Source organism: Stegastes partitus, unplaced genomic scaffold, assembly GCF_000690725.1.
Source record: "Stegastes partitus isolate 25-593 unplaced genomic scaffold, Stegastes_partitus-1.0.2 Scaffold16, whole genome shotgun sequence".
NCBI lineage: Eukaryota > Metazoa > Chordata > Actinopteri > Pomacentridae > Stegastes > Stegastes partitus.
In genome coordinates, this window is record NW_007577747.1 from 453,180 (window position 1) to 478,815 (window position 25,636).

Consider the following 25,636-nt stretch of genomic DNA (forward strand, 5'->3'; position numbering starts at 1 on the left):
TTGATGTCACAAAATTACAAGACAAATCCGACCAATGCATTACTAACAGCGGCACACCAGAGAGGTGAAACGGTGGATCTGGACTCCTCAGATGTCAGGTAAGTTTCTACATACTGATGTAATGTGATCTTCCAGAAAGTGACCAGACATGGTTTTGGAATTTTTTTGCAGTCGCTGCTTTGTTTTACACAACAAACCCCAACATTTGGTGCATGTGCAGACTTAAACAAACTATAAAAAGTATTATTTCTAAACCTGGCTATACCTAAAGAGATAAAACGGTGTCATTTACTCATTAATTTGTCGTCCTATGATTGCATCATCTCTTCTTAAAAAGTCGTTGTGTCCTCATATTTCCATTGCTGGAAAAAAAAAAAAAAAAAAGGCGTCACAACTTAAAAATTTGGCCTTGATAGAATCAAGCAGCTTCTGCCCATTGGTGGGAAAGTGCTGATTAATTGTGTCGTAGCCCTGTGAGAAAGTACGCCCAGCGCAAAGCACTAATTATGGGCCCTGCCTGGCTGAGAGAAAAGGGGGCAAAACTCTCAACAAAGGCTCATCTCATATCTCAAGACAATGAGGAGCCAAAAGAATAGGAGAAAGGAGAAGTTAATGAGCTGTGTCACCTGGCATCTGTTGATGCTGGGACAAGGACTGACTGGTGTGTGTGTCTGTGTGTTTGTGTACATGTGAAAGAGAGACAAAGTTTTTATGTATGTTTACATGTGGTTTCCCAAGTTCATCAGTGTGGGGTCCTTTTCTGTCTGCAGCGTTACCCAACAGGCGGGCTCGGAAGTCGACATGATTCAAACATGTGAATTACAACCTTCATATATGATAAAGTATTTTGTTTCTTGATCGTGGTGCCAAGTAGTCACCATGTTTAGACTTTTTAAATTATTATTACAGAATTATATAATAATGCATGTGCTGCATGTCGCTGTCTGTTCAGCCACAGAAGCTGTCATGGTGTGCTCAGATCATTCTATATGTAGGAAACAAACAATTACAGATGCTGTTTGTAGTGAAAAACACAACACAAGAGAAAAAGGCGCAAAGAAAACATGTAGACCCCCCAAGCTAATTAAACCACGACACTAAAGGCGTGTGTGTAAATGCAGCTGTTTGTCACTCTGTGTTGGAGGTGTTCTTTGCATTCAGGATATAAATATATATATATATACAATATCTACATTAATTTCTGCTGTTTTTCGACATCTCTGTTCATGCTTCTGCTCTTGCTTTATTAGCTGCCATGCATGTGTGAAGTTATGATAAATGCATCTGCAGCATCAACTTACCAAGAAAATCCACAGACAGGTGTAACACCCAGTGGAGTCAAATCCCAAAGAGTCGCAGCTGCAGCTGTAAAATGTCATGAACTGTAAAATAATGCTACAACCCATTTATTTATGGGGTACTCCTGAGGTCTGGGCGTTTATACTACAGAATCAATTCAAGCTTTACAAAAAATGTTGCATATGAAAAAAAGCGTCTCACTTTTCATGAAACGCAACCTGATAACATCTTTTGCAGACCCAACCTGCCTTTTAAACATCCACGTCTTTTAAAAGGTAGTTTATGATGACTTAGAGGTCACCGGGCCAAACTAACATGTTGTGACCATCCTGTTAAAGGTTCATTTGAAGGCACCGTGTAATCTAATAGTAAACAAATGTCACTTAACTACAAAAGTTTGCAACAACTGGAAGCTGTTGAGATGACTGACTGGAGCTACGTAACAATTATGTAAGAACACAACACAGCAGTAAAACAAAAAATTAAAATTAAAAATAAAAACAAAACAAGTCCTGTCAGTCCTCAGCAGAGAATAACACAAAAATGCAGATTTTATTGTTTTAAACACAAAATGTACAGTTACGTAGATAAAGATGCTTCACAAACAAATTACAGCTAAAAAGCTTTCACCATTGGGCCAAACTTTAAATATCAATATTTCATATGAGTTTGAAGTGTAATAGAATAAGGCTGACACAGCACATCTTCTGACCTTTATTTTAGATTCCTTTTTCATAACACGCTGGCCACATGTTGTTATGAGGAGAACACAGCAGAGGTCTGGCTTTCCAGAAACTGTATGTACAGTAAGCACATTTGTAATCCTGTAAAAACACAACTCAGCCATGTATTCAAAAATACTTTGAGAATCACAGAGAGTTTCCCCTGTGGATTTCACAGTCATAGAAGGCGACCAGTCGCCTGTGGTTAGCGTTTAGCACAAGTTAGACAGGCGGTAGCGGCGATGCTGTTTTGACAGTAAATGACGTGATGTGAAACTGCATTTAATGGCACAAGGTATATTATAGCTTAAACTTTGTTGTGTTTGGCTTCAGAGGTTTGTTTTTGACTGACCTTGAGGGACAAGTTCAGTAATATTCAGAGAGACAAAAACTTGTTTCATGTCTCATACAGAATAAATTTCTGTTGACAGGGCTAATTGTTAAGTGTGTGGTTGCTGATCTCGAGGCCAAAGAACCACTTTTGGTTGTCCCACTAAAATTTGTATAACTTATTCAGAACCACAAAGGTTTTCCCAACATTGACACTGCTTTCTGGTCATACTGTACCCATTGTGCAGAGCTTCAGTGTGCTGAGATTTTCTAATAATAGAATATAAACTACTTGGCAAGCTGGACTGCATTTAAAGATTCCACCTCCTTTGAAAAGGGGCCGGGCTTTGCAAAAGGGAATTCTATGTTTCATTTTGAAGTTATTGGTCCAGTTCCAAGACCATCTAGCCTCCAATGATCAAAGGTTGAGTCAGAGAAAAGCCTAGCGGGAGGCTTATGCAAAAATGTCGTCTCCTTATTGCGAATCGGTCGACATGTTGGAAACCATCGGCGCTCGTTTAAATGTCAATATACCCAGATGCAGTTTGGCTGTGCTTGGTCAAGTTTGAAGTATGTGGATGAAGAAAAAAAAAAAAAAAAAAAAGAAAGCTTCTTGCTCGCATAAATAGAATTTGGAGGGTTTTGAAAGTTACATTGATTAAATTCCTAAACCAAGGATGATTCTAACTCCCAGTCTTTTGGGACACCAAATATCTGCAGACAGAGATGCACAAAAATGTGAGTATTTACTTTGATAAGCAGCGGAATAGAAGTTTTTATTTGCAGCGTTATATATGGACACCTTGTTGCTGGGACACATTTAATAAATATTCTCGCTCCGTGCTGGTTTTTCCTCTCGATAACGTATAATCATTCTTCCATAGAGGAGATAATAAGCAGTTAAGAGAGATGAAGAAGAGATAAAGGGACGTAAAGCATTCCTTAAAGTCCTGCAGTTATCTCAGCTTCTTCTCTTACTCTTACTCTTACAGCCCCCCTCCCCCCCCAAGACAAGCAGGATCAGTGCTGATCCATTATGTTAATGGCGGACCGCTGGGTCGCACATCAAGCGCTAAGTTTCCACCTTTAAAAGCAGGCCAGACGTTGAAAATCCCACGACAGGACGGGGGGAACTTCTAGATCTGTCGGAGGTAACTACCAGAGTGGAGTGAAGAGGGGGGTGCGGGGGGGCCTGATAGCATCGCGAGGAATTTAAACAAAAGTATTTTTTTCTCCCTCAAAGCCGCCATCTTTCAGTCTGACGGTTACTGTAAACATCATTCCTGCACACAGCATTATAAAGACATGCTACTCCACATTCCTTTAGCGCTTTTAAAAGATGGAAAAATGTCTAAAATATTGTGTGTTTACTGGTTCGGAGGACGGAACATTTACATCAAAGCGAGTTGTATTTTTAAGTGTCCAGGCGTCATTTGAGATCTGATCCTGTTCTTCCCTCTTGGCAAATGTGAATTTATTTTTTTTTGTCTTGTCACTAAAGCTGTGACGGAACAATTACTCCGATATCATATTTTATGGAACCACAAAAAAAAAAAAAAGCACATATCCAAATAAACATTTTACTTTCTCTTTGTTTTATAATTCTATCATGAAATCAATGTTTTTACAAAATCACCCACTGTGTGAACTCTCACCGCCCCTCACAGTGATATAAAAAGCCTTCAGATATGTTGCAATAGGCCTTTCTCAAACCACTGACCTTAAAAGCAGTCCTCACGCTTTGGGTTTGTATATAAAAATGCATACCTTGGCAGTATGCAGAGAAGGGAATGTACTCTATGTCCAACCATTCGCTACCTGCAGCATTTCTCTTTCAGGCAGCGTGATATTCAGCGTGCACATCCTCGAATTCCAGCCTAAATTGGGAAATAAAGGCAACTCTATCTTTCTCCGTGGTGCAAAAAACACATAGAATAACTCTTCTTTTTTTAAAATATAGTCCTCATTTTATTAACAGAGGCCAAATAAAACTCATCACATTTTATTTACAAAGGGACGCAATAAATATCTTAATAATAGTCATAAAATTATTTTTTGCTTACATTTGTTTAAAAAAAAAAAAAAAAAAATCATAAATGTGTCATGTTGTTAGTAGCAACTCATACAAAAACCTGCCAGCAGACAGGTAAATACATACTACTGGTGAAAAGAAGCTGGAGTTTGTTGTCAGTGAGAGAGAGAGAGAGAAAAAAAATGACAGAAGCATAGACTTTTCCCTTTAGGATTCAGATACAAACTCTACCACATGGCGGAAAATATTCCCCTGAATCCTGGACAAGTTGGGTTTTTGAGGAAAAGCTTTAATTGTCAAATATGAAGTGACGAAGGGTGAATGATGTACAGCATTCCTGTCCGAGAATGACTGATCCGACAGGGCTACGTGTTCCCCAAAGCATCTTTGAGACTGTCGTCTAGTGAGAGTGAAATGAGCTCACAGTCAAAAGATGATTTTGGAAAGGAGGGGGAAGAAAAAAAAAAAAAAAGCCCAGTTCAAGCTCAGAGTCGACTGAAAGGTTCTTGAGATTAACTGAACGCAGACAGTGTGACTAGGTAAAGATAAACAAAAGAACAAGGAGGTAGAGGAAGTCATCACCAGCCCCGAAACACACTCGCTTACAGCTCACACTCAAAGAATCAAGGCATCCTTCTCCGCAACAGCTTTAACACATGTGAGCCGGGAGTCCGAGGGAGGCGGGGGGGGGGGAGACGAGGGGATTAACATCCTTTCCCCCCCGAATGCGATGAACCTGGAAGACAGCGTGGAATTATGAATCACATCAGCTGTTGTATTCTTTTTTTTTTGTTTTGTTTTGTTTGTATTGTCTTTTTTTTTTTTCCTTAGTGTTTAAACAAGGCCAAAGCCGCGGCGGGTGCCCGACTAGTCAAAGCATGTCGTGTTTTAGCTGAATCACAGGGCCGCGTGGAAATGTCAAAGAAATCACACACAGTACTCGGAGCGCATTCCAGGAGCCGCGAGTGAAGCTGAGGTTGAGAGACATATGGAAAAAAAAAAAAAAAAAAAAAAAAGAGGAAGAGAAAGGCCTGTAAAATATTGCACTCAAAGCTACACAGTTATCCCGGCAGCACAGTGTCACCTGCGACCGCCACCTCTCTCCGTTTCATCTCCATGGTGTCTAATTCCAGTGGAAAGTATGGGATCCGCGTTGTCAGGGGCAACACAAACAAAAACCGACAGGTATTCCAATAAATCTCTAGTTGGCTGATTTTTATAACATTACGTCAGCTCCTGCTTCGGCTCCCATTGTCAAAAAGAAAGTGTGCCTTCAGCTTCGCAGTTCAGATGTAGCCGAGGACGACGGCGACGGGAATTCTCTCAGAGGTCCTTTAGTTTATCCAGTATAAATAACATGACAGACACGTTAGCACAATGACATCAACCCAGAAGAATCCAAGAGTTAGGAAATATTCAGTCATCCTGAAATACAAAAATAAAACATCTTTGACTTTTTTTTTTTGTTGTTGTTGTTCTTTTTGTCTTTTACAGAAGTGAAGTCTTTAAGGTGATTCTTTTAAGAAGCTTGAGATTTTTTTTTTCTTTCAGTTACAGTTTTATCCCCCCCCTCCCGTCCCCTCTCCCTCCCGCCCAGGAACACTAGTGCTGTCCCATTGGTCCCATCAGTTCCTCTTGGAGTTGGATTTTAATCGCCGAGCCCTTCGTGTCCGCTTAGTTACTGTGGTGAAACGAAACTCCTCCAGCGGATCCACCCGGCCCTTCGGCTGCCGCTTCATGAAGTGGACTTCCTGCTGCCTCTGCGTGGTCCGCGAGCCTTTCTTGGGCCGCCCCTTCCGGTTGAAGCCGAGGTACCATCCTTTGTACTTGGCCGACACCAGGGCCGTGTAGTTGTTCTCCAGGAATTCCTCGACAAAGACGCACTCCTGCTTCCTTCCATCGGGCTGAAAACAGAAAAAAAAAAAGACAGGACGTTAATTATTAACAAGGCAGCATGACCCCTTCTTCAACTGACATTCTGCTTTATTTCCATCACATCAATGTATTCGAACTCAGAGTGGTTTCTCTTGGGGTTTTGTAGAATGAAGCCTGAATGTGGCGTTAATATCTCATCTTTATATTCTTATAATATTAAAAATGTGTAGATAACAGATACAACTGGGCAACCAGCACATTACTGAAGACGGCAGGAAGGTTGAATCATGACTGACAACACAAGCATGGCTCAAACTGAGGTTGTTATTTTTTCTCAGTAATGAAAGCCTCCCTAAGAGCAGAGAGTTCAATTAAGGTTAAATGTAACTCGATCCACTTTCACATGACTGGTGCTCTGACTTGCACACCTTTACTCTCTAATGCACTCAGAGAAACTTCTTTATTTTGCTTTCTGGAGACTTCGTAGAGAAGCTCTATGCCTGTACCCAACATATTGATCTAGAGCTAACACAGTTTTGTATAAAGTCTGTGGAAGTAGCTCGTCTGGCTTATTTCTTGTTCTTTGTTAATCTTTGCAAAAACCCAAAGGTTAAAAACAGCTTTAAAAATGGTGTCTTCACAGATGGATATGTGCCGGACTGCTTCTTGGCCAGGATCAGTGACTTCTTGGAGTCACCGCTACTTATCTGGCAAGACGATATAAAGTCCGTCCCACTGTTTCCAGTCTTTATGCAAAGCTACGCTGACCGTCTCCTGGCTGTACAGATTTCTAATTAATGGACAGAAAATCTGCTGTATCAATCAAAGGTGTCCAATTGTTGCTTGAAGATATTCAAGAAAAAATTTGTAAGATCTGACTTCGTACTCTTTCAGGAGTTCATTTTGAGTTCAGTTATTATTTAAAAGATCTTAAAGTGATTAAAATACGCAAATAGGGATGCAAATACGATTACACAGAGATCTAGAGAAAATTCTATGATATGGTCTGTTGAAGATTACAACTTCACGACAGGTGTTCGGTGAAGAGGTTTTCGTTGGGGTAAAGTAGTCTGTGCCTGCTATTGGTTGAAAAAACACATCTTTTTTTTATTATTATTTGGGTGTCAGCAAAAATCTCAGACAGATCCGAAGCTTACAAACAAAACCTTCAGCATGTCTGCATCACAAGTATGTTTCGGGTTTAAGAAGTAACGTCATCACTGTGGAGTTTAATTGATTCTTTTTACAGTAGAACTTATTTTGTGAAACAAAGAAGGCAAAAAACAACAATTCTAAATGTAAGTTTACAGATGTTGTTAAATATTCCTACATTTCTAAATGAGGCCTCTGTAACCAAAACACAAAATGCACGTTTCTAACAGATGACCGTAACGAGAGAGTGAAAACTTGTGTTGCACGGCTGCAGCTCCACCGATTGCGACAGCGTGAGTTATTAACGCAGCGAGATCACACGTGTGCCTGTAAAGGGCGCTACACGTTCTCAAATATGAACTCCTTTTCCATATCGAAAGTGGACGTCTGCAGAGTCACATGCAGTCATCCCGCGCTCGCGGCCACCTGGTGTGACTAAGTGATATAATTGCAATGGCATTCCTCCTAAGTGACCATTAGTCTCTCAATGCATTGTGGTGATTGCAGTCCGTAATTGACTGATCGAGTGTCAAAGGAGTAGGCCGATTACGTAATGGAAGAATGGCTGTGAGTTATCAAAGGGGTTTTGTTAGGGCGTACAAAAACAGCAGGAGAAAGCAGATCTGAGGCAGCGTTCAATTCAGTCTGGATTAAGAGCTCCATTTAAAATATTCATTTTGATATTAAAAGGAGACAATTCAATCTTTTACGCTGCTTTTAAAAAAAAAATAACATAATAAATATAAGGTACTCACCCTCCCGACTATTTTGCCCTTCTCGTTCATGCAGATGTAATGCTCGCTCTCTTTTCCTTTTATTCGAATGTGGCTCCCGAAGGTTTCCGTCTCAACAACAAGAAGAGCTGGAATAGAAAAGAAGAAGGAAAAGTAGATTCAATTAAGGTAAATGTATACGAGTACACATGAAGACGGTTTAAGGGTTTCACACAAAGATGCTCTGCTGTTCCTATGTGGTCAGCAGTCTCATGTAGTCTCTCAGATTCCTCCAAAGTTGTAGCACTGTAAGGACTCACTGCAACCTAAAGCTAACCTCTGATCAAAGGGCCTGATGGGGCTTTGTCAGGTACTGAGCCTCACTTTAAGCAACAACTTCTGACAGAAAACGAATCAGATTGAAAATTATAAACTGCCAAATCCTCCAAGATCGAGGACAGATGAAGTTGTGATGATTTTCTTGTACATAATTTGACTAAGTGACTTCATACCACTGTCAGGAAGAAAAGGGGTGAATTATGGGTCACCAGAGCAAAACAAAAAAAACCCAACGTGAATCAAACACAACATCACATAAACATCCTTAAAACTATACATACATCAAAACAACAATCCCACCGTCACTTTAACCTGACACAGCAGTAATCCCCCCCCCCCCGACTCCCGTCCCTAATGTTAACCCCTGCGAGGTCACCTTTGTCTCCGCTCACCCTTCGACCAGCAAAGAGATCTGCCAAACATTTGTGGAGCGGTTATGTGCCCCTCAGGATTAGGTTTCAAGTTCCCTTTAGTCTGTGCTCACTCAATCAAAAAGTTAAGATGATCCATTTGTTTAACACACAGGGCCATTCAGTAGCGCTCAAGGGAGCAGAGGAAGAATAGTGGAAGGGGACGGGATGGGCTCGGGGGCAGAAGTAAAACCCCCCCTCACCCTCCACCCCCACACTACAATCCAACCTTGGGAGAAAAGAGGGTGTTCGGTAACCTGTCTTAAAGGTGAAGGAGGAAAAAGGTATTCCTTCTCTTGTTCTGAGAGATTCCTGCTTGTACGTCTTATTTGGGATCCAAAGAATAGCACTTCGGACTCGGTTTTATTGTTGGATAGATTAATCTGGACTGTTTTTGGGGTCTTTGAGAAGGAACAAAAACCCGCAAGAGCGGTTTACACATTAAGAAAATGATGTTTCAAAAGATATTTCTCTGCACGTCAAGTTTAAGAGTCATTTGACAACCCTTTGGCCTTCTCGCTGTGAGCTGGTTTTGCGCGGAGACCCAAAAATTCAACCTCAGGTATGAAGCCTCGGCCCAGAACATCAGATAAAACAAGATTTCCCTCCTTACTGTACGTTGTCCTTTGTCTGTGACCCTATTCCAAACCTTATCTCGAGTCTCTGAGAAAACCACTAATGGTTTGATCTTTAAAAAAAATGAAGACTTTGGCAGCTGAAGGCACCGGCAAATTTAATTAGATCCTTGAGTCATAGCTCCAGTGAAATACAAACACGAGAAGAAATCTCGCTGTCGTCAATACCGCTAACAAGTGGCATTTAGTTGACAAAGAAGGGAATGTTGTACTTTTATTTACAGTGCCAGCACTTCGAAACCATAATCCACATAATCCACAACCTTAAAAATCTCTAAATGTATGAGCAGGGCACTTTGGTAATCTCTTGGCAGCCTTCTGAGTGCAGGAGTGCTCAATGTTTTCCAGAGCTTATGGTAAAATAATAATAGAGTCTAAAAGATGAAAAGGTGTTTTAATTTGATCGGAACGACATCCAGAAGTTAATGTGTTTCAGTCTGCAAGCGACTGCTGCAATATTCTGTTTATAATTTGGGGTGATTTTTTAAACCAGCCTCAGAATCCACAGATCACCAGAGTTGGTACTGAACAGAACAAACTCTATTATCACATTATGCGATCACAATTTGGACAGAAAAGCTCCACAGTTTTAACAGACATGCAAGCATAACTGAGAGTCACGAGCGCCTTCTCTGGTGCTCCTTCTGAGCTATGTGCTCCTTTTTGTGCATCCGTGCAATATGAATAATGTGGGCCACAGCCATATATTGACCTCAGCAAGAGGCCACCTGTCAAAAAGGCTGGAAACTCCAGCTTTAATTCCAGATTGCAGCTTTTATCAGTTTAAAAGCACTTGCAGTGACCCACCATCTGCTCTTAGTGGACAACAGACATCACTTACAATGGACTGTTCCGCAAAAGGATTGTTCTAGTCTCTTAAAAGTAATGAATATGCTACGCTAATACCTAAGAAGAGTTATAATGCCGTCCACTTTAGCTGTACAGACGTGGACTTTGCAGTCATAAAGCTCTGCATTGAAGCCATATATTTCTTCTGTGGTGCTTTGTGGCCTTTTGCCGTGACGCAGCGGCGACTGAGAATGAATTAAGAGTGCGAAGAGTATCTCGCTGAGCATTATTAGTGAGTGCAAAGGAGTTCACAGGTGCCAGGTACTGCAGCTGGATGGGGAGGAGGAGGTGCGGGAGGGAGGAGGGTGGAGGGCAGAATTGGCAAAGCCTCATGGGAAAAATTGGATCTGCTTCCACTCAAGCTCTAACAAGCAGTGAGGAAACTTCGCCTCGGCGCATCTGTGACTGAACACACTCACTCAGAGGCATTCAAGACCAGCAATTTTAGAGCCGTGAGTCAGCTGTTATGAGCAAAATATCTGCAGGGAAGCACAACACAAGTCCTATTGCTTTGTCTTTGTGCCACTACATCAAAGAGTGCTTTACTGACCATCAAGTTACTCATTCACCACAATGTTTTTGATCTGAAATCGTGAAAAAAAAAAAAAAAAAGTCCTTACAGAAGGCAGAGGATGTATCTAGGGTTGATAGAAGAATACATTTGAATACGAAATAGTTGATTTCAAATGTTTTTTGACATCTTCATGCTTAATGCTTAAGTGTTCAAGTTGGCATACTGAAACAAATATGAAACCAAACAGATCAGAAATATGGTTTCCTAGTAAAGACAATACCGATTTCACTCATTTATAATTCCCATACGGACAGCAAATCATTTTTTCAACCTTAGAATACAAACTTGTGTAAAAACTCCTTCAACGAAAACTCAAAAAAAAAAAAAAACAACAGAAAAGACTATTTTGCAGAGTGGCAAACCAACCAGACAGTTGTTTTGGTCCATATTAGATAAAAATTCACACCACTGGGCCATAAATCTATCAAGGTAAAAATAGGACTCGTTCTGGATACCCAAGTGCTGCAGTAAACATCCACTGCAGGGTCAGCAGTTTCCACATGTTTTCATCCACCCCAACCAGCAGTTGGCGGCTTCCAAAAGTCACCCTCCACTCTCGCACCAGCCAAACAAAGAGCATAGAAAACCACCCCCCAAACAATGGGTAGTAAACAGCCAAGGAGGAGAAGGAGGACGGCTCTGAAGAAGCACCAAGACCTGGCTGGTTGGAGGGTGGGGGTGGTTTCTCATCCTGGTATAACAGGCTAGCTAAAGTGTCAGGTGAGATGCACAGGAGTTCTCCCATACCATACTTGCCCCCATCATCTCCGTTGGCGTTGATTTTCTTCCCCAGGATCTGGACATGCTTGCCTGTGGTCCTGCTGTACAGCTGATAGATCCGGACCTGCTTCCGGCTCAGGTCGTCCGGGTTCCTCGTGTGGTTCTCGATGTAAAACCTGAAATCAGCAGAGCTCTGCTGGGATTCCTGCACAGAGGAGTGAGACAGGAGGAAACAGAGAGAGACAGACAGACAGACAGAAGATGAAGAAACAGAGAATGAAAGAGAGACAGACAGTGAGAGACCGTCACAGCACAGGTGTTGATAGTAATGTGTGCTGTTGGTTTTATGGGCCCGGTGTCAAAAAAAATTGTGCTTCGGGGTCTAAAAACTGAAATAACAACTTGGAAATTGTGGCTGTGGCATTTTAGTGTTTCTCTGCTAGCTTTCATTTGACACATTTTATATGCAAAACATTTACAAGCTACTAACTATTGTATGTTACAAGACATGTTAATGAAGGCAGCGCTTGAGTAAAGCAGAACAAGTGCAAAGCCTACAGTGGAACCTTGTGCTGGTTCGTATTGAGACAGAGTATATTATGTGCCTCGGGCAATATTGAGAAACCTGTACTCCATTTCCACAAGCAAGCAAACCACTAGCAATTATACACCTGAAGCATCCAGACCTGTTGCACTATCATCAAACAAATATCTTCCTGGAGGCCAAGTAGGGTCCATAAATTAGGAAACACAGCAGGCGGACGACAAGACTGAGATGGAAAGCGGCACCTCAAACCACAAAAACTCCCTTATTGGAGAAATGTATGAGCAAATCGAACAAATCTGCCTTTAAGAACTCGCCGACCGGCTGTTTGTGGGTCATGCAACTGACATAAGAACAGAGCACATCGCAGAATTCGGCGGCATCTCAGAACAGCAAACTGTGACCGAACATGTGGAAGAGCTAGAGGAAACGTATACTTTCAGAAGCCCTGGAATCTCACTTCACGCCAAGATCCCATTTCCCCAGCTGTATGGTGTGGTAATTGCACAGTAATGGCTTTTTATGTGGCTGTTCTCAGGTGGCTAATTATATACACATTACATACCCCAAGTCCTTGTTATTCTAACTTCAGCAAATTAATGACATGTAGCAAACATGATGGGAAATTGTGGCCTCAGAAGAACAAATCCTTAAAATCAGAGCGGAAAAATAAACAACTTCTGCAAATCTGGTGCGGTCCTGTCGATTGCTCCTAACATGCCTCCTCTGAACCAGGTGTTATGCAAGTTGCACCCCAAGGATTTAGACCACAAAGGTGGGTTCTTCAGAAGACCTAAAGCCCAGCTTGGACCTCCACCTCCCCCACTCGAAAACGAGACAGAAACCAAAACTAAAGGCATGTTTGCACACATCAGCTCAAGGTTTTCCCTCTAAAGCCCAACAGATTGTGGTGTGCAGCATTAAGCAGCAACTCTTGGTCACACTTTTGAAAAGCCTTTGAAACGGACTTGCTGGCTTGTTACGGCACATTCAGTCTAGAAAACGTGGACCTCGGAGAATCCAGCCCCTGAACTGGGACACAGCTTCTGTGTCGGTTGACATTTAGGCAACACACCCATAATATTACTTTTGGCATCAGGCGGTGCAGAAAATTAGAGGCTGAACGTAATCAGATCAAATATAATATATAATACATAGCGACTCAATTCTGTGGTGTCAATATTGATGACAAGATATCACAACTGGTTGGAATTTAAAAGGGTGGCGACTTCAAAACCTGCCTAATGGGGTTTTTATTGGAGTTTTTTTTCTTACTTATAAACAGCCAGCATCTCTGTGGTTCTCTACAAAGATCACATATGCTTCAAGTAAATACATCTTTAATAAAACAACAAGAGAGATGATGTACTAAATACTTTTACGATACAGTTGACACAATATGAGAATTAACTTAATCAAGGCCTTTACTCTCTAAAACCCTCAAAAAAAAAACTAAACCTTCACCAGTTCCTGCTCTTAAACTCAACCAAGAGTCAGTTACTGCACCACAAAGCACATTTACATCAAGACTGACAAATCCAATGCAAATTACTGCATTTTAGACATTTTGTTTGTTTTCCACAGACTTGCATGACATATTTACATCCGTTACTTAATGCCACAACAACCACCATCGACATGCACAATCACAAAGATGTCTTCCCCCAACAGAAGGCACACGAAAACTTTCCCGACTGCTTCCTCACACAGTCTGCGTCTAGTAGGTGTTCCCAAATAAAGCCAGAAAATGATCTACATTAGAGCTGAGCAGTTAGCATGAGCAGCAAGAGCCACGGCAGGCGAACAAATGAAGAAAAAGGTGTCACCGTCGCAGGAAGCAAAGATGTTACTAAAAACGGAAAGAAGCTTGATCAAAAACTAAAGGCATGCCAGTTTAAAAGCAGCAAAGCGCTCATCCCAAACTCTGCACAAATGTGTTGGGATATCAGACGTCAGCATCTTCTGTTGTCAACTCTCTCTCAAAATGAACCTCAAAGCTGACGAGCAAGAGAGGGGAAAAAAAACTAAACAAAAACTAACACACAACAAAACGCAGCCTAACTGGGCTGCTGAGGGATTTATCCCAAATCTCCCCATCTCTAAACAAACATAAAGGTGTGTTTGGTAGACAGTTGAATTTCATGTCAAGGGAAAGGCAAGCCTAAGCACATGGCTGAGGTGAACGCTAGCGACAACAGTTTTTGTTTTTTTATCACGCTGTCTCCTTTTCTTCAAAGACACAGCATGAAAACGGATATGGTTGAAACTTCAAAAGTCTGGCACCCATCTTCACCGAGGAAGTTGTCGCATCCATCTAAGATACACCTTGCTATCTGCTCGACACACACACACAGTCAGGGTCGCACACACTCGGGTGCAAAAAAAAAAAAGACACGGAAAGACTCCCTCACATGTTGGCAGTGCATTCAAAGTCAACTTCCAACTGTGGTTGCTTCTTTTGTTTTTCCTCGTAAAATCACAACCACAGCATGACACCTAAGAGTCATTAGCTGTGCTGAGCAGCTCTGAGAGGCAGAATTGGACAGTAACATAGTGAGGAGGCAACCTGACAGGAGGAAAAAGGGGGCTATTCCTGTTCTGTCCCTTTTTTTAAAGTTAGATTATTAGGCTGAAACCACTAAAGGAACCACAATCACGTGTTTGACAAACGCCTACGACATGGCTTTTTCTAAAACATGACGAACATGCAGATCACATATGAAATATCATTCATCAGATGTCATGCGTCTGCTGGGTCACATTCTGCACGAGCTTCATACATGTGAGCAACGGACAGCCGCTCTATAGCTTTGTTTATGCCAGCTCTGTTGGAATAATCAGAGCACATAGACTTACATAAGATTGCGGTTTTGTAGTTTTAGGACTTTTACATTATGTCCCTGGAAAATATGTCCAGATAGTCCAGAAGATAGACTTGTTATTTGGTCTCTTAGAGCCAGTGGTTTCCTGACTGGGACATAGTGATCATAGCAAGTGAAAGAATAAAAAAAAAAAACTTCAGAACCAATAAAATGTCATGTTTAGAGTTTACAAAAACCCTTTCCTCCTGCAGGGTTTTAAAGGTCAAATATGACCCCTCATTTTGGCATGATTCAATTATTTTTTTCTCTCTCATAAAATATATGCATTCACTTTAGTAGTATGTTAAAGAAATAATTACTTAAACATTAAAATGTTGGCAACTTTTAGGGATGGCTATGCAAGTGAACCTGCTCCTTTTATGCAGTTAATTCTGTTTTCATATCTCAGATCAGAACAACGCAGAGGAATTAATTTAAACCAACAGTACGTGGAATAATGTGATCCAACACGTCATGCCAATAAAGTGATCAGATATGTTTATGGGAGAAGGAGCGTGCTGTCTGCATCGGAGCTAAATCACAGCGCGCAGTCAATTAGCTGAGTGGATGCCTGCAAATCATTACTGTTCAAAGTGAGACGCAACTAATAAAAAGCGAAGCAACAAGCGCCAAACGAGCCATCTGTTCAAAGAACAACTTTTAACCCCGGGGATCAAAATATTTATTACACGATTCTGTTGTAAAATACTGAAACTGCTACTTGAATCCCCAAATTAAAAACAGGTTTTAATTTAAATTTAGCGCGTCTAATAGTACTGATTGGATTTTTTTTTTTTTAATGTGCTTTTTCCGGTTTGGCATCACTGTGATGATAAAAAAAAATAATTGTATTGTGTTATCTTTACCGATTTTTTTCTGTGTGATTTTTTTTTAAAATCGCTGTGGCCCATGGTGTTAATTTAAAATAGCATGCTGATTTTTTTTTTTATTCCAACATCCTAATTAATTATATTTAACATGGATTGGATTTACGCACGTCAGCTCGGTGTCTAAAATCGTGCAGATTGTCCTGAAAGCAGCCGATTTCCCATCACACTATCATCATTCACGTGAAAAAGCTGCACAGGGACATGCAAACACACACAAAAAGGAGTTGAGCATGGGTGTAAACATACCTGTAGCTGGAAATAGAGTACCAGAAAATGTAAACACCTATGTGGAGAGACGGAGAGAGAGAGAGAGAAGGGAGGAGGGGAGTGAATCACACAGGCAATTACATGAAAAATAAACGCAGCCTACCTGCATGACAGCAATGCACAAATATGAAGTTTTTGGCGACTTCTATTGGTAAGAATGCATGGTTTTATGTGCAAAAGCAAACGGAGATGTGGGACACTTACAGGTATATGAACCTCGAAGGCGGCAGAGACATCTTGGCTTGCAGAAATACAGCTGAAATACACCTGCTTCCACAGATTTAGAGCCCCAGGAAAGGTTGGCGAAATCGCCCCCCTCTCTCTCGCTTTCGCTCCCCTGCGCGTCTTTTACGCACACAACTCCGGGGGTAAGTAGGAGATTGAATCCCAGTGTAAGGATAGATGACGGGAGAGGAGCAGCAGAGTTTCGGCGTGCAACATTGGGTGCTTCCTTGTAGGGGGAAATTATCCACAAGACTGTTTTTCTCAGCTCAGTCTCCTCCGCTCCCCGAAATAACGTCTCCGTAAATCGTCGCCAAACGTGGAATCAGTACTCTCGACCTCTCCAAACAGATCCCCCTCTCTCTCAAAAAAAAAAAAAAGAAAGAAAAAATATCCTTTTTGCGCACCTATTAGCTACGTTACCCCACAAACCCAATCCTGCACCTCCAGAGATCACAGGCTCCTCAGCTCCGTCCGTACCTGTGAGGGATTTCTACACCTTGCATGGGTCATTTTATTGGACCAAGAGCTACGATGGGAAAGGACAGAGGGGGGAAAAAGAAGCGATGAATAACAAAAAAAAAAAAGAAGAAAGAAAACCGGCCGTCCACCAAAAAACAAATCGCTAACTGCGCGCAAACAAACTTCTCCAAGCATAAGTTTTGTTTTTTCAAGAAGAAGAAAAAAAAATGTGGTGTGGAAATCGCAGCGGTAGCAGCAGCAGCAGCGGATCCCTAGAGAGGTTCGGGGTCTGATGATGGCGCAGCAGTGCCTGTCAGTGGTGTTTGTGCGTCTGCGGCTTGAGATTTGGGCACAGAGAGGCTTTTTTGTTGTTGGTGGGTGGAAACATGTCAGCGGTTTGCACCTGATAGGGTAATCTTGGAGAGACCATCAGCTTGGAGTTTTTTCTTCCCCCCCTCACGGTGGTCAAAGCGCTGCGTAAAGAACAACTTGGAACAAGGAGATGAAGCACTTTTTGGTTTGGTTTCATATTTTTTTCATTAGTTTTTTTCCTCCCTCTCCTTAATTCAGTTGGGGAAAGGATTTAATTGGTAGTGGCACATGAACAAAGAAAACCTAATGTGACAAACTAATTTAAATGATATGCGTCTTGCCAAAAACACAATGTGATGTAAACTTCTTTTTTTTTTTTTACCAAATCATCTTATTAGTTGTTCCTCATTACTTTCGGCACATCATGAATATCATGATGCCTGCTGCATTGCTCTGAAGCATAAACAGTTGCTGTGTTGTAAGAGCAACAGAAACTGCTTCTCTCTCTCGGAGTTATTTGCCTTTTAACTGCTGCAGGTTTGTGGATTGGCCTCTCTCTCTCCCAGACAGCATTCAAATGCAGGTTGTTGTCCGCGATTTTTTTCAATAATGTGCTATAACTTATCCCGCATTTAAATGAAAGAGAGGTGTGAATGTGTTTACGAGTACTTCAGAGCTGGCAGCAGTAAAGTGAGCCCACATCCCCGCTGCCATTAAAAAAAAAAGACAGAGAGAGAGAGAGAGGGAGAGGGAGAGAGAGAGAAAACCTTTGTGGTTCGCCTTTATTGTCCCATTAAAACTGGATCGTCGGGATTCCTGCCCCATTGATATTCAGAATGATTCTAAATGATTACATACATAATTCCCCATGCTGGGGCTTTTCAAAGGGTCTCCTGCAGCTAGTTTAGTGGGAAAAGAAAAAGGAGTAAGAGTTCCAGCTGCTCATCTACAAGGAGCAAAACAGCAGCAAAGTAAACACAAATGTGCATGTTGTCAGAGAAAAATATTAATTCACTGCTTTTATTTCAAGTACATGAGTGTTTGCCGTGTACGACCAGTTATGTCACAAACTGTTCATCTTCTCTGCAAGTGCACATGTGGATGAAGAGGGTTGATGTGGGTTTACCCAGTGATTCATGGCTTTCTGCCTAACAAGAACCCTTGATCCTGTCAACCACAGGGCACTGTAATAATCCCTGTAACACAACTGGTGTATAATGTCATTTAAAGCATGACTAATTTAGCCTTGTCTGCCTTAGGGAGGGAAATCACAGCAAAATGGAGCAAATAGTAATTACCCACAAAAGATAATTTGATGATTTCTTTGCAAATACAAGGCACTGGGGGTTTGTTTGATGGGGCGAGGCTTACGTTAGCTGCTGCTGCTGGTGAAGATGATTTCGCTGAAAGTCCAAAATAAAGGCACCTGATAACTGATTTAAAGGCAGGATGATAAACAGCAATTACCATCTGACTGTGATAGAGCCAGCGCTGCCGAGTCACTCATCGCCTCTTAAGCACATGTTTGCGACAAACTTCTCGGAGCATGACTGTGAATCCACAACTGAGAAAAGCCAGAGAGCAGCAGGCTTGGATGTGGCCACCTGTGAGGCACAAGGAGGAAGAAACTTACCTCTGCTTGTGGCAAATAGGAAAGCTGCTGGGTTTTGTTGTTGTTGTTGTTCTTTAGGAGACTTTGGTTTGAAGTTTCGTAATAAGTAATGGACACATGCCAGTTTTTGGATCTGGTTTTTGGATTTGGTTTACCAGTCAGTTTGGCAGCTGATTAAACAGGAGTTTGAGGAGCAGATTTTATTCTACATTTAAAAGAAGTCAAAGTAGATTTTGCTAAACATCATTCTGACCTGTTTACAACTAATTTGACTGAAAACGAGGGATCATTAGTTTCCTAATCAAATCAAAAACCCGTCTCACATTCATCCACATCTGTTTAATTTTTTTATAATCTTACGTTTCTGTTCCAAATCCACCGAGACAACAATTTATGCAACTGCTGTACATCATGTGTGTGACATGGCGCAGATGTGAAGGGCTGGTCCGCACAAATTACAAAATGAAAATGTGTCTTCTGTGTAATCTAGCCTTCGAGAGAGTTTCATTTCATGTCCAACGTTCCTAATGACACTCCAATACAATGGAAGCAGTAGTTCCAATGAAAATCGTTGACATGGGAATTTTTCAGTGATCTAACCACCACGAAGGAAATTCCATTGTCTGTTACTGTAATAGTGTGATTGCATAAAGTCAAACCTGGTAACCCTGCAATTAATCTGCATGGAAAGATACTGCTAGGATGGAGTGAGAAAATGTGTTTTTTTTTTTTTGCAATTTTAAAATAAAGGACTCCACACATTTCCACACCATCAGTCAAAAGCACCTACAAGCTGCCTGCTGTCGCTATTTGAAAAGGTTTTTAAAAAGGATGATAAAACAGCGAGAATCAATCAAATGCTGGTTGAGCGTAACAAGAGCGAGCTTTGTGAATGGAGAGAAAAGTTTCAGTCCAGTTCCTGAGACTCCAAGTGGGGGACGGGGGCGGGTGGGGGGTGTGGACGACTCAGGAGTCGGGATAAGGTTACCCACACAGATTAGCTGACAAGAGTGAGGGAGTGACAAAAACAAGCAAGCAAGTTAAAGGTCTTAGTTTACCTGGCTCGCTCTGCTTGGCAGCCGATGAAAGTGCTTTCAAACCACAGATTCAAGCGGTGCCTGAAATGATCCTCTGCAGCCGCGTTGGCCAATTCTATTTCAATTTTTATGAAAACAAATTGAACTTTTAAGTCAGGAGCGGCAAAGTGGCGAATGATGTTACTTAGACGACTCCCAGAGGCCTTTCAAGCCTTTGAATTTGAACCTCGCCGCATCCGTGCAGTTATGCGTGTCTGTCTGCAGCGACGGGACTGTGGGAATGTCACCGAGGATATCTCATTGAAGCTAAAGGAGGAGGCATCTGAGGGCGGGCGAGCGCTCAGCAGTTCAAAGGACCCTAGCAGGCATTTAAGGCTTGACAAAAGAACTTGGCAGATCAGTAAGTGAAGCCCAATGTACTACATTAGTGTCAGGACCCCCTCCGCGTCCCTCCCACTTTGCACTTTCATCTCTGACACGGACATATTGACTTAAAGGAAAGGAGGGGTGCCAGGGCCGCAAGAGGGAGGGGTGGGTAGTTTTGGTGTGTGTTGAGGGGGTGCATGTGTCCCATTCAATTCCCAAGGTGAAGCGATTGATGCCGAGGGGTGACCACTGACTCATAGAAGCCACCCAGAAGCCTTTTTTTAAACTGGAAGTCACAGGCCGACAAGCATGTGAGACCCAAATGGGACGGCCCTCTTCCTCTCATCTCCCTAAAACTCAGCCTCACCCCATTAGTATATGCTGACCCTACCCCCGCCTCACCAAACACACACACACACATCCCTTTTTCACACTGCTGATTGTGCCCTTCTGCAGGGCTACCCGAGGTCCAACGGCTAACGTGGGTCCAGGTCGCAGCGGGGTCGCGACACCTTGACATTGTGGAGGGTGACAGAGAAAGGAGCCAGAAGAGGGAGAGCGCAGCGAGCCAGCTACCTCGGAGACCTTTCAAGTATCACCTGAAGAAGAGGGAGGAGGAAAAGAAGAAGAAGAAAAAAAAAAGCGGGAAGTGTTTCAGTAATTTGTCCCCCGTCACACATTGTTTGCATGGAGTCATTAAGGACCATTTAGGCTGTGCCTTGAAGGAAGGAGGCCAGAGAATTTGGGTGCAGGCGCTCTTTAGGGGAGAGACCGTGGGAGTGAAGGGTGAAAATTAAAGCATCGCTCTTCAACAAATCTTCCCTGAGCATCACAGTGCATGTCCAACATATTAATGTTTCCATTAGCTTCAGTGGCCTGTTTGACATTAATGATGCTTCGCTCCATCTCGGTCCAGCAGGGAGTCGAGAGTTGTCCAAAAACATAAACAAACGTTTGGGCTCGCTTGTTGCTAGTCGCTCACATGTGCAATAACTTTATGTGACTACATGCATTCTGAAGACCTCACTAAACTATTCGTGCTTGGATGAATTCTTTGGCCATTGCTTAGTGCAGAGAAACTGCCAAAATGTGTCACAGTGCTACAACTGAATAACAATCAGCCGACAGACCTCATGTGTTGTAAGTTTTTGGCCCGCGTTTGACAGATAAATGTCAACTCCCTTGGACGAGCAGAGGTAATCAGAAAGTCTTGTTTCTGTTCGCAGACTGATGTTGAACAATATGAGTGCTTTAATGACATAATAAGGCTTCAGAGCTGGGTGGACTAGTGCTGAAAGTTTGGGAAGTAAAATGATGTAAGTGTTTTTTTGTCAGCGCTTTAATTTTTTTTTTTTCCCTCCCTGAATTGAACGTCCCCATAATTGTTTTCTTGGATGGCCACAATTATCAAATTAAGGGGCTGGTTGTTTGTGATGTGGCATAAAATTGCTTTGAGACTCACAAAACTGGCCCGAAGGTTTGACTCATTCACACAATATGTGATTATTTGACAGTTATTAAGAACACTTAGCTTCCCCGCTGTGTTTAAACGTATCCCGAACCCTTAATGGATGGCAGTCTGTAGATGTCAATAATGACACAAAGGCTGAAGTAAATTAAAAATTAGCTTGAAAACAGCTTTGAAAAGGTGATACCTCAGAATCAAAAGGAGGGTGAAGCCCACCGAGAGTGTGACCTGAACTCACCCACATAATTTGATGAGGACTTTGATTTTTAGTCGTTGCCTTCATGCTCGGGGTGAGAAGTACTAAGTGAGTGTTCAAAGTCAAAAGCTGTCAGGCTGACGTTTATCTGATTACTCTGCTGTCTGAAAGGCACTTCCTCAGGTGCAACTGGTCTGCTGCTCCCTTGTTGCAGCAACACGTTGTTGCTCTCATCTTGTGTTGATCAGATCTGGGACCCTGTAAATGACAACATAGCATCGTTTTAAAATGTTTGTTAGACACACGACATTACAATAATTACAGCCCTCTGCAACTGAAGTTCATTCTCCCCACCAGTTATGTGCTATAAATTTGAAAAAGATGCCGATATTTAACTTGAAAAGGAGTGTCGTGTTTTTAAAGTGAGGATCATGGGGCATCTCTAGTAAAAAATGACAAGTGGGAGAAAATGGTACGGTCCAACTTTCCCCAGCCACCCGACAGCCTGCTGACAGCTTACCTGTCATGTAGTGCAGAACTTCAAGTAATCCAGATTTCCTGAAGAAACACGATTAGGAAAACATGTTATTAGTTTAAAAAAAAAGATAATGTAACAACTCTATTTCTAAATTTCCAGCAGACAGAGCAGAGAGCTTCTTATTTGATTTTCTGATTTATCAGTTTCTGTCAGTATCGAACGTGAACACACGGTTTCATTAGAACCCTCTTTCCCAAAATTACATTCCTATACAACTAAAATGAATTCTCATTTACATTTTTAAACTTAATTTCGTTTGGACACGTGTATTTTCTCACCAAATGCTAATTCGGTTTAGAGAAGTAGATGGGACTACAGCAGTCAGCAAGCAGGACTTTCACCCATGAGACCGGGGTTCGGGTTCGGTGTGGCGCTGTCATTCTTTGACCCAACGTTTGGTTTTCTTTTGCTGTTTGGTAAGGCTTAAGCACCAAAACTACATGGGTAGGTTTAGATTTCAAAAAAGGCCCACTTTGACTGACACTTTCACAACAAGAACTACATTTTAGAAGCTTGCTTAAGTTTAGGCACCAAAAGTATTTGGTTAGTGTCAGGAAAATATAATGAGTTGGAATAACATGATTCTACCAGGGTGATGACTTACCCCTCATCCTATAAATGACTGGTTGACAAGAGTCACAGCAAAGCAATAAGATAACTCGCCAAGATATGTTCATTTGAAATCATATGTGAGAAGCAAGATCTAGCAGAAAATGTGCGTCTCTTAAGTTGTACAGGAACATCATTTTTTAAAAGGCACCACACAGAATAATGCTTAACGTTTGAACTGTAAAACTTTTTTTTTTTTTTTCCAAAGCCAACATGCAGCTTTAAACTTGGGCTCAAGTCAATAATTAACATTCTGGGTAAAAATCCAGACCTTAATCCGAACCTCAACCCAAGTTTCAGCGTTACAGCTCCGGGGCAGACTGATGACCAAAAGTTTTGTTAGTCGTAAGTCAGCTTTAAAACTCTTGATGCTCCGTGCCCGTCTCTGTGTTACAATTGGAGCTTTACAATGTGTTGCAGTGAAGTGCAGCTGCTGCCTGAAAGTCCTCTGTTCGCAGTCACGAAAGAACCCTCAGCAGTTGGAGTGGAGTCTCTCCTTGAGCTGTCTCTGCTGTGGTAAGCTAGCCTGAACCTGCAGTTCCACTCATCCTAATCGCTGAGCCCAATCCATTCCCCTGTCTAGCACCTCTTCAGAGGCCGCTCGCCCCTTTGTTCTGACAATACACAAACGACCATTCAAATGGAGGGCTCTGTAATCAGTGAAATACTAGCCTCTGGGCTTTTTTAGAATAGAAAAAAAAAAAAAGGGAGGGAGAGAGAGCAACATAGAAAGAGAAGAGAAAATCCATCCATGACCAATCAACTCTAACTACCTGTCTGGCTTTTTAGCTGCAGATGTTATTTGGAAAAGAGGGGGGAAAAAAATGTGCCCATTCCAGATGTAAGATGTACAAAGGGAAGGCAGGCTGGTACCTCCACCCACAGAGAAAAAGGCCGGACCCTTCCACACCCATCCATCTTTGATATGGCTGATGTTGTTTTTGCTCGTGCCTTCACCGTTTCCTTCAAACAAATATGTGATGCATTGCATCACCTCGCACTGAAATGGAAGATAAAATAAAATATGATGGATGCCGTCTCGCTGTCAAAGCATGCAGATATCTTACGGAATCACTCATTGCTGAACTTGTTTCAGGGATCATTTATGCAGGTAAATAAATATTCAGAAGGGTTTCCAGTGGCTGTAATGTGTCTGTCAGTCATTTATAAACCCAGCAGTGTTGCTCTTTATTGGGTCGAGAGGCCTTATGATGATTGATATAGGTTTTCTAGTGTCTTCTAGTCAACAGCTACCTAATGGCGTACACATAGCAGAGTTTATATATTGTTTATTTGTGCTTTACTTGTGGAACTGCTGCTCTAATTTAGTGCAACTCTAATTAAGTAGATTGAGGCAGAACAAGCTTCAAGTCATTCATCATAAAGAAACAGCTGGAAAACGGAATGAACTGGGTCTTACCTGACATTATGTGAGTATCTTGCTTGAGTGCATGCAGTCAGTAGGTATCAGGTGACCACTGCTCCCAAACAGGACTTAGTTTGGGTAACCTCAGTCTCCTTCTGAAACGACACTCAAATCAGTTCATTCACATTTTATAACTTCTGCATCCTGGGAGTATCGCTGTCCTCATGTTTCCCCAAAAATCTGAACATGTTTTATGTTGCTTCATCATCAAATGTCCTGGCAGTGTTGATGCATTGAAGAACAAGAAAGCAAATCCAGAAAAATATGGAGTGTTTTTAATTTGTAGCTTTGAAGAAACGTCCTCGACAGATCTGACAGTGAGCTAACAGGAGCATTTCACAGGCTGTCAGGTATTCAGGTTCAGGGCTAGTAGACAGTACCTGGTTGCCATAATTGGTGAAAGAAAAAGAAAAAAAAGATTGCGAAAGTAAAAAGAAGCAGCTGGGGTTTAAAAAAAAAAAAAAAAAAGCAGTTAAACCAGTAAATCGGGTCATATGCCAGTGCATTGTTGGTAAAAGTGTGTTACAGGTCAAGAAATGCTTTAGCTAAACCCAAATAAAGAATGGGGGATTTAACACTGACAGTTCTAAGTCATCTCTCTTCACTACCCTGCTTGTGAAAACCATTTTTAATAAGGAATTGTAACTTCTTCTCTCTAACTTGTCTCACCTGTGCATACAAGGAAACATGACTGAGTGAGTGGGTGTTTCAGCCTTTGAATTAATGATTTGGTATTTTTAACAGCATGTCTGGAAGAATGTGACTGCAATTAAAAAAGTAAACACAATTTATTCTCATTCGCTTTAACCTGTGACTGAAATCATTATAGTGCTTTAAATACAAAACTTCATCTTTTAGAACCAAACAGAGGATATGTTAGGAGAGAGATGTCGGGTGAGACAAGACGCAAGGTGCGTAACAGCCTCACAGAGCTTGGGGGCTAAAATCATTACAGATATCAGCTTTTTGAAGTTTGGGGACTGACAAATTACCTTGTTGAACCACACTGTTTTGAGTGAGGCATGTCTGTCAAATATCTGATGAAAGGGCTGCCTGAGGCTGCTGTTGGACTGATTTTGGACAGATAAGTGAGACACAGATACACGTAAATTCAGTGAAGTGAACTTGTGATGTGTGGTGATATAGTCAAGGTTCAGCTGTTTACATCCTCACCAA

The 25,636-nt window shown here is 41.8% G+C and overlaps 1 protein-coding gene across 1 annotated transcript; it reads right to left on the reverse strand.

Annotated features, from left to right (window-relative positions):
• Positions 1 to 4,312: 4,312 nt before the first annotated feature.
• fgf24 (fibroblast growth factor 24) lies at positions 4,313 to 16,788 on the reverse strand. The gene is made up of 5 exons (XM_008290920.1): positions 16,417 to 16,788; positions 16,192 to 16,228; positions 11,678 to 11,855; positions 8,166 to 8,272; positions 4,313 to 6,287 (listed from the first exon to the last, which is right to left on the reverse strand). The coding sequence occupies exons 1-5, from the start codon at positions 16,446 to 16,448 to the stop codon at positions 6,009 to 6,011; spliced, it is 633 nt and encodes a 210-aa protein (XP_008289142.1). The 5' UTR covers positions 16,449 to 16,788; the 3' UTR covers positions 4,313 to 6,008.
• Between the last annotated feature and the right edge of the window lie 8,848 nt (positions 16,789 to 25,636).

Coding starts and splice junctions, on each gene's coding strand:
- fgf24 (XM_008290920.1), bottom strand. CDS start 16,448: ATGTCTCTGCCGCCTTCGAGGTTCATATACCT. Junction 8,273..11,677: donor AGATGATGGGGGCAAGTATG/GTATGGGAGAAC, acceptor TTTCTATTCCAG/CTCTTCTTGTTGTTGAGACG. Junction 6,288..8,165: donor AGGGCAAAATAGTCGGGAGG/GTGAGTACCTTA, acceptor TTCTGTTTTCAG/CCCGATGGAAGGAAGCAGGA.